The 10,025-nt window shown below is 35.7% G+C and overlaps 1 protein-coding gene across 1 annotated transcript in view; it reads right to left on the bottom strand.

The window, feature by feature from the left end:
- LOC121388422 (forkhead box protein F1-B-like) overlaps positions 1–9,025 on the bottom strand; it is a 28,555-nt gene extending 19,530 nt beyond the window's left edge. The window contains exon 1 of the mRNA XM_041519732.1: positions 7,954–9,025. Coding sequence (XP_041375666.1) covers positions 7,954–9,025 — 1,072 coding nt within the window. The remainder of the gene's footprint in view (positions 1–7,953) is intronic.
- Between the last annotated feature and the right edge of the window lie 1,000 nt (positions 9,026–10,025).

The raw sequence follows: 10,025 nt of genomic DNA, 5'->3' as shown, positions 1-10,025 counted from the left end.
TCTGTTGGGCATACAATACACAACACAAGGGATAAAGATAACAGGATCTTAAAAAGTAGGCGATAGTGTGGGCTTTTCAGGAATTGTTTACGGGTAGTACTAATTATCACACATCCCTCCCTCCAAGAAAAACCAAAAACCCTAAACAAAAAAGCCCCCCCCCCCCCCCCCCCCCCACACACACACACATACATACAAAAGCCAAAACCACCAAACCACCAAACACAAAAATAAACAAAAAACAAAAACACGAAAAAATTTCATCTTGGTAGTATGGTAGTATTGCGAATAGTTATTTAAATATCATACCATAATGACATATACGGAATGAATCCTGGTTATGCTAGAAAAGAAATATCAGAAACTGCCTAATTTCGCATTTGGTAAAATAGTGGTTGATTCCATGAATCTCTATCTAGTTCCGCGTCTGTGGGAGGACAGCCAATCCAGAGGACAATAACATAACATCTGATGAAATGGAACTCGGAATATCACGAGACTAGGCAAACGACAAAATCCGTCTGATTTCTTCAGTTGCCACGCCCATGATGTGGTTCAGTCCCATTGGTGCTGATCTAAAAGAGTACCCTGTAAGGCTGTGGTGGCTTTCTTTTCTCAATCTCGAAATTGAAATGGTCATCGTACATGTAACGCTTCACAGGTGCTGATTAAATCTTTCTGATTTGTATTCCCACATTGTGTTTGTTTATTGTTTTGGGGATGTTAGTTTTACACTGACAAATCGTCGAATATTTTTATTATTTTTTATTTGAATTTAAATTTAAGGTGGTTTCAGCAGAAACTATTTTTTTTTTTTTTAAAGTTTTATAATTAAATAATATGATGGGTTCTTGTTTAGAAATATTATGTTCCTCTTTTCATTCATTGTCTACAACTTCAGTTACATCATTTCGTCCATACTGCTAGACTGAAACCTATCCGACTATTTCGCTCGTAGACACACGTTTCCATTCAAAGAACCGCAAAGAGCCGCGAAGATTCTTAGTTTATAAGTAATTGTTGATACGTCGTTCAAACGAACACCGCTTTCGTTTATTTCCCTTTCCTGTATTTGTAATAAATGTACCCGACCCGAGGAAAACAATATCTAAACAGCGAACACAGCGTTGTTATGTTCTAGCCGTCGTGGAAAAATAAACCCAAACTGTCAATGCGTAAACGTGTGCCACTAGAGCTTTGTAAACGTCTCTTCATTCAACTATCTGCAAAATGCAACAGCATCTGACAATTATCACTAATATTTACCTCGTCTTATATACAGCGGAACGATTTCGTTTCGGACGTTTTTCCGTGCCGCATTTTGTAGTTTCTTGTTACAGGATTAACACGAATATGTTTTTGGATGTATTCGATAGTAAGTATTAAAAAAAGCATGATCTCGATTGTTTTCGGTAATTTGTTAGTGTTTATGGATTCCAAGGGCGTGAATCGCTATACAAAACGTGGTAGACAAAAAACAGAGAACCGAAATGAGATCTAATTGATTAATTCTCATTGAAGTCATTCATCAAGACAAAAATATGCAGTATATTTATTGCGTACATAGTTAGATTATAACTATTTTATAATGTCAAATATATTTAATAAGATTGTAGTAATATTTAATAAAAACGACAAATAATTACTGGCTGAAAGTTTACCCTTGCATATTAGTTTTTATTCTGGATCACACACATTGATAATTAACTTTAATAAGTAGACTGATATGTTTATTGTATGAGTTTGTTGTTAATTATTTTCATTATGTTCCCCTGTAAAGCTTCTGTTACAATAACATTTTAAATCATCTAATAAGTTAATACTTGATTATTGGCAGAATTGCTTTGAATACCTGGTAAATATACACTATGGGTTATTTGTTTCTTGTTTGTAAACAGTCCAATGTACTACACAGTACATTGCTAAAATTATAATTACACTGAACAGGGTCAGTATTCTTAGCTTTGGTTAGCAATGTAAGGGGGATTAAAGAGTTATTCTTAGCGTTGCCAGTGCTATATTACGCTACTTTTAAAAACATTTATGACAAATATAACTTTAATAATTGATATCACAAAAGGGACATTTTATGTAAGGGTCTCGTTTTCGGTCCCGAACGGAACACTCTGATTACTGCAAATAATTGTTTTAAATAAAACAACTGATCGGACTTGTGTCATTTAGAATTTATTTCTAAGAATCAGTGCTGGATATATACAGCTTTTGTATCCTACAATGTTCAGTCATTCAAAGATTATTCGCAATAAACTGAGTGTTATGGACGGGACAACAACACACATACACTTATATGAAATGGTCCTGTAATATATATTACAACGATAAGCAAAGTAACGAGAACCTATCGGGGAGTAGGTCAAATAGTTCTCAAATTTACTGCAGTTCATCGCGTGGGAACTATATTATAGTGTTTGCATAATTATCTCAATAATATGAAAATTGTAATGTTGCCACTCGGAGTACACAGTGGTTTTCTCGAGAATTCTATACGGAAAATGTAAAATGCATGAACGTGTATACAGAAAATATTGATCACGTATCCATTAAAATAATAATCATTTCTTTGTCAATAAAATGCAGTTAAAATTCAAACTGTTACGTCACGGCCTAATTTATTGGAATTTGCAATGATATACATTTAAAAAATAGTAATAAATGAAATTATTTGGATATATGTTTTTGTGGGCATGCAATTCAAAGTTTAATTTTTACATTTACAAGGAAAACGAATTGATATTTTTGGTCATTATGCAACTTTGAAACTGCCCCTCGAAAGACCTAATTCCATCACCAATTAGAACCGGATTTGCCAGCAAGCAACAGTTGTCCATTTATTTACTTTCAATTGCAGGTACCTGTATCTTGCATATATTACAGTATGTTATATGTAAATTGGTTTAGTAAAACACACACTAACGTATAAAACGGTATAAATAAAACGATAAATATATTATTAAACACTATGTAAAATATTCCATAACGATTCGTTTATAGTGGCCTCTATCCAATATCCAATGTGCTGAACACTATATTGTTTTTGGTTATGTCAACAATAACACCAACAAGAAAACGTATTGTAAAAATACACGTTATTGTAGAAATAATCTGGTTACATTACATTAAATTACATTGCATTATTTATTTATTTATTTATTCAGTCGAAACTACATTACAGCTGTTACATAGTTTATTCAATTTAGACATCACTTAGTTATGTTATAATCAATAAATATTCGAACAAGAACGAGAAAAAAATACTATGGTTTTTCTTTCCTTTTTGTTTTCTAATTCTTTTCTTTCTTTTTTTTTCTCTCTTTTTTTTTTTGAAGTGTACTAAGTGTATTAATTTTCAATGATAATAAAACTATTTGTTGTTGTTGGTAATACAAGCAGTCAAACATTTCGTCGATTCTATCTTTGATTCTTGTGCACGTTCCCACGCAATGAACTGTAATAAATTTGAGAAATATTTCAACGATAAGCAAAGTAACGAGAACCTATCGGGGACCTGGGTGGGGCTGCCTTTCCCACCCTAAATCTTTCCCTTTGATTAATTGCGAATATTGCAGAAGCTCCGTACGATGTTAAAGAGTTGTGGCGAATAAAACACCGACTGTTCCTCGACAACGTCGCCGATAAGCATTCAAACCGGTTTTATCATTTCAACTTGAGATTTAGTGCCGGGTTCGCGTTACTCCCAACGGAATCGCGAGTCCTGTTTTTAGTACGATCGCGTTAATAGAACGAGACTCGACGGGTCTCGATTTCCAAGAACTTTTCAACACATTCTTAGCCTGGAAAATAAAATCCCAAGCATTTGTATACTTTAGAAGCGATCATGGAATGGGGAAGAAAGGAAAGAAAAGAAAAAAAGTCCCGTGTCAAGTCTCCGTGTTTGACTTGATTTCGCTTCATTGTTTTCACTCAACCTGGTATTGTTGCAATTCGAGGTATGCACACCCCTGGATCTGTTATGTGAAGGTTATTATTTCAGTTGCCCCTACAGCACGTGCTAATAAGTCGGGCCCTCCCCCCATTGAGACCTCACCAGGGGCCTCTTATCGCCAGGGCCTGACAGATTTAATGAAGCTAAATTTGGCGAATTTCTCCATTACAACAATATGCACTCAAAGGCTTCTTGTCAAAACGCTAAGTAGCTATTAGGGCAGAAAAAAAAACTATGTACGCGTTAAAGGCGAGAATGTTGTTTTGTGGAATTCAGCAGCATAGAGATATACCGAAAAGATAGATTGTAACAACCTGATTGTATTAGAATGCGCCTTATATTTACTTATCAGGACGTTGCAAGTTTTCACAACTTTACTTTCTGTCAACTTGGGAGTTACAAAATATTATGTTCATAATAAAAATTCCTTGATTTTTTAAAGAATAACATATTGTAGTGTGTTATATGTTACAATTCGTAGAATTTCAGTCTCTTCAAATAACAAGGACCAGTTCAAAATGACGAATGATTCCTCTCTAGTAGTAGCCTCTTTAATAGAAAAAGAAGATGAGTGTTATAGTAAAATAATTATATAATAGGGACATAATAGTTTACGAAAGTTAAGTTGATTCTTTACCCGCCCACCAACACCACAACCATCACCAATTACTTTTGGTATTCTGTCTTTAAATATATGGGGGGTTTTAATGCAAATTCTTATGATGTAAAGTGTCAATGTTGTGACATTTTTAACATGATTTAAACAATTTAGAGTGAACAAAATGGCAAATATTGTTTCGGACCAAAGGAAAACAAATTCTAGTCGAAAGCGCATTTCGGTTGGGTCAGAGTTAATCGCAACAATGAATGTGTAGAAGCTATCTGTGAGCACAACTTGCTACAATAACATGACACAATATGAGTAGATTTATTATCTATTATTATGAGGCGGGACGTTGCCCAGTGGTAAAGCGCTCGCTTGATGCCCGGTCAGTCTAGGATCGATCCCCGTCAATGGGACCATTTGGCTATTTCTCGTTCCAGCCAGTGCACCACGACTGGTGTATCAAAAGGTGTGGTATGTGCTATCCGGTCTGTGGGATGGTGCACATAAAAGATCCCTTGCTACTAATGGAAAAATGTAGCGAGTTTCCTCTCTAAGACTATATCTAAATATTACCAAATATTTGACGTCCAATAGCCGATGATTAATAAATAAATGTGCTCTAGTGGTGTCATTAAACAAAACATTTTTTACTAGCCCTTAATTAATTTTGCTGAGTCTATTTTGTCAGACTATGTTATTTTATTTTATGATGTATTCACGTGTATCATACTACTGTTGATCTTGTACGTCATCGTTAGAATAACTCAACAATTTAAACTCCACTAATTAAAGATACAGATAATACTATATGAGTGGCCGTTAGATACTACTTACTTTACAACGGGTTTTCTAAACGTATAGAACGAGAGAAAGTGTTTTTGAACACCGAGCTGTAAGATATGATAATTATTAATATTAATGTTAGGTTTATATTCAGTGTAAAATTAAAGTACCCATATTGATTCTAACAATTTTAAGAAGCTCTACAATCGTACAACAACCTCATCAAATTGAAAGAAGAAGACAACAATTAAAAGTATTTGATTAATAACACTTACAAGACATTTTAAAAATGATTATTTGGTCATTTCAGATATTGTATAGAATAAAATCGTCCTAACAAAATTCACATTTTGTTATCACAAGAATAGACCAGCATGGCATGTGTAGCATAAAATATGATTATTTCTACACTTTATGTATCATCAAATTAGTATTAAACAAATTAAAACGCCGAACGTCTCTACGTATCAGTCACATTGTTCCAAGTTCTAGGATCACAAAAACACCAAAAACACCACACACCACCAACACCCTCCACCCCCCCACCCCCCACCCCCCCACCCCACACACACCCCACCCCACTTCCAACAACAACACAATAAAAATTAAACACGTTGGTGTTTACCTTTAATTTAAGTCCTACGCGTATCAGAGAGATGTTGACTTATAGCGTCCACTTTGAATAATTCTTTGAAATGTTTTATTTTAAACCGTAATTTGCATTTGGAATATTGTTGTACAAACATTCTTTATGTTTTGTTTTGTTTTGTTTTGTTTTCTAAATCATTTTACTTCAAAGTCGATTAACCGTTTTAATGGCCAATGTTCAAGTACTGTTTAGGCAATGTGTAAGTACATTATGACAAGACAAGACAAGACAAAACATGCAAAAATGTATTTACACTCGGGCCGTTGCACAGCGGCGAAGGAGGAATATATACATACTCAATTTATAACATTCATATGAATAACCAACATTATAAGCGAATTACTTATGTATGTTGGTAGATAATAAAGTAAATTTACATCTATGGTCTGCATGGACGTTTGATCAGACTAAAATAATATTGTGTTAATTGAGCTTTTGAATCAAGTTTAATATAGAAAAACCCTCAACAACATAAAAGTAATGACGCTCACATGATTTTGCTTTTTGTACAAACTCTTGGCCTAATTTACAAAGCCTATTTTTGTTTTACGCACGTGTTTAACTGATTTTGTTTAACCTCTGAGTTCACTAAAAGCCATCAGGTTTGATATTGAGTGAATAATTAAAACATATCACCAATCACCATGGCTGGACGGAAACCAGTAAATCATTGAATTATTAAAAGGATTATAGCTGGAAATGAACTCGTATAACGTTCATAGAGTAAGACAATTGGAATTCGAACTAACGACATGTTTTTTGACACAAAGACATTTGAATATAGACATTATTGGGGACCATGCATAATACATGTGCAAGGTGTAATGGAACATTATAACTCCGAAAATTTACAAACATTAAACTTTTATAATAAATAAATCAATAAACCTTGTGTATTGTGAACGACAGGTTGTTCAACAAACTAAGTGACAAACATTGTGTATGTTTCGTATGTCAATACGTCTACTATTGTACTTTGTATGCCATATATTCTGTGACGAAATAAATTTGCTTTTTAATTTGAATCAGATGATATTAATATCGGAAGATAAACTTTGTAGATGATGCACATTGTCAACAATAATGATGGTACTCCATCTAAATGAAACTGTGTAGTATGTATACGATACAGGGTTTTAGACCACCCTATTGATTGAAAGCTACAACAATTTATATTTGTTAAATTTTGGGGTTTTTGTTTGGTGTATTGCTATTTGTTATATTTCACACACTTTTTGCAATCGTTATGTTTTATAAGTAATTGTTATTATTGTTTTGTACCTTGCCTTTGTGTGTGATTTGCACAATACATTTAACTGTTTGTTTTAATCTTTATATTTCTAAGAGCCTATAACTTTTGAATGTTTTCAGTTTGATAACCTATTATTTTGTGTTTTCAGTTTGATAATCTATTATTTTGTGTTTTAAGTTTGATAATCTATTATTTTGTGATTTTTATTATCATTTCTTGCAGGACAGCTCTTCATTTATATAAAAGTTATTTTTATTATTTTAAGATTGTAAACTCTAATTTCCAATCTTTGCTTATCAGTATGTATATCAATTTCAGAGTGAAGAGGTTTACTGATTTTATTTACTATGTTTTAATAAATTGCATTTTTTGTAAGAATTTTCGGTATTATTTTTCAGTTTATTTATTGTAATTTCATTCATCTTTCTATTATTTACTTATTTCATTTTTTTCCATATTCATTTTATTTATTTATTTATTTTTTATTTTTATTTTTTTATTATTAATATATCATTAATATATTATTATTATTATTATTATTATTATTATTATTATTATTATTATTTAAAAAATGAAAACAAAATAATTAACTTGACATCTTTATTTAATTTACTTTATAAATTGTTTTTAAATTAAATTAAATAAAAAAATAAAAATAACAAAATACGTTTTATCAAGAAACACACCACAGGACTTACCCGCTAAAGCCAGATCGACGGGTTCCGTACACCCAGTGGCGTTGACGTTGCCGTACGGGCTGGGATCGTTGCTGGATGGGGGCGACATGCTCTGCATGGACCCCGTGCTGCCTGTGGGACTCAGCGGCTGCTGTTTGATGTATCGCTGGGTCGGCCACTGCGTCGCCTGCATGCCGTGGTCCCTGTCGTACATATTTCCCGGCAGCGACGTTGTCGCCGACGTCGGGAGATTCGTCAGGTGAGAATAGTCGGCGGAGACGCCAGTGACGCCGGCGGCAGCCATGGCGCAGCTCTGAGCGTACCTGCCGCTGTTGTAGCTGCAGCTGTTGGCGATCTGCTGCTGCATGTTGTTCATCAGCATGCCGCCGTTGTCGTAGGCCTGGCCCGCGTTCACGGCGCATGACATGTTCATCGGGGGCATCACGGAGTTCTGGGAATGCAGAAAATCGTAGTGGGTGGGGATCATGGAGGGGGACCCCGCCATCCCGTTGAGCATGCCGAAGGGTTTCAGGGCCTGACACTTCCTCCTGAACCCTCTGGGACGACGTCGGAACGACCCTTCCTCAAACATAAACTCGGCGGCTGGATCGATGGTCCAGTAGTGTCCTTTGCCGGGACGTCCGATTCCCTTGGGTAGCTTGATGAAGCACTCGTTGAGAGATAGGTTGTGTCTCACGGAGTTCTTCCACCCTTGGTAGGTGCCTCTGAAGAAGGGGAATCTCTGCTGAAGGAATTGGTAAATCTCGCTGAGGGTGCACCTCTTGGTTGGAGCCGCCTGGATGGCCATCACAATCAGGGCAATGTAGGAGTAAGGTGGCTTCTCCGATCGCCTCACCCCTACTCCGGGTTTCTTTGATTTCTGGCACGACGGGGATTCTGGCATTGTCGTCGTCGTGGTGGTCGTTGAGGGACTCTCCCCGCCGCTGTCGTTGCTGTTGGAGTCTGGCTTCATGTCCACCTTGTCGCCGTAGTCTTGCATGGCTTCCAGCTCTGCGACGGAAGGCAGCATGGTGTTGCAATTCTCCATCGTTGTCTTTCGGTCCATCTCGCAATCCTGTGTCGTGTGAAGCATAGCGAGAAGTTTAAACAATAAATCCCAAGTTTTTGTTCATCAAAGTTCCTTCCTGTTTAAAGTTTATAAAGACTTTTCTTTTGCAAAGTTTCTTTGTGCTTTAAGTTTATCGAAACTTTTTGTTTCTAATAGTAATAATCACTGTTTAAAATTCTATTATCTTGTACACACTCTTCATAAAATAAACTCTTCAGCTTGCTGAGTACAAAAGTTTATGAAAATCGTTTTGACAGTAGTTTTTTGTATACACGTTTTATGAAAACTTTTGGCAGTGGTTTGTATACACGGTGACTACTGATATGTAACGCTATCACAACCTTTCAGCTCTTATACGCATCATTTCATAGAAATTAAGCTTCAAGCCGACACCCACTGCGCCGCTAAGCTCTTCTTTCGTTCACTTGCAGGAAGGGGCGGAGCAACACGCACGTCACTCAAAGACCACAAACTGCGAAAAGAAAAATATCTTGTTATCACCCCCCAGCTCCCCGATTCTTCTGCCGCCAGGAATAAGAAAAAAAAATATAACCCAATGTTATTCTTTCTACGGGAAGAACTTTATTTCTAAGTTTGAGTATATCTTAAAGATTTTTGTCAACGCTTTTCGTTCTATTTTGCCAATTTTTCTCAGCATGGAGTGCTGCCTGCCATTAAGTGAAGTCTCGAAATCCATGGGATCCCCCCACGATGGCTCCTGCACGAAGTACCTCCCACATTGCCGGTGTCTGCCGGAGTAACCCGAGAGTACGCCTCCACCAGATTGTCAGCCATGTTTATTTTTATTGAACAGGATCTCGCAAATAATTTTCATATCTCTCTTATTTGTGAAGTCAGAAGCAATTGTTCGTGTGAGAATCTTTTCATATCTGTTTCCACTATTAACGTCTAGCTTGTGATAATATTTCATCGAGTGTTTGCTTTTTTAATATTCCAGGACTTCTATCAACACCATTTCTTATTTCCAATGTCAAGAAGCAAAAATAAGCAACAATAAACTATT

The sequence above is a fragment of the Gigantopelta aegis genome, chromosome 14 (assembly GCF_016097555.1).
Source record: "Gigantopelta aegis isolate Gae_Host chromosome 14, Gae_host_genome, whole genome shotgun sequence".
Taxonomy (NCBI): domain Eukaryota; kingdom Metazoa; phylum Mollusca; class Gastropoda; order Neomphalida; family Peltospiridae; genus Gigantopelta; species Gigantopelta aegis.
Note: the sequence above shows the minus strand (reverse complement) of the source record. Positions and strands in the feature narration are given on the sequence as shown.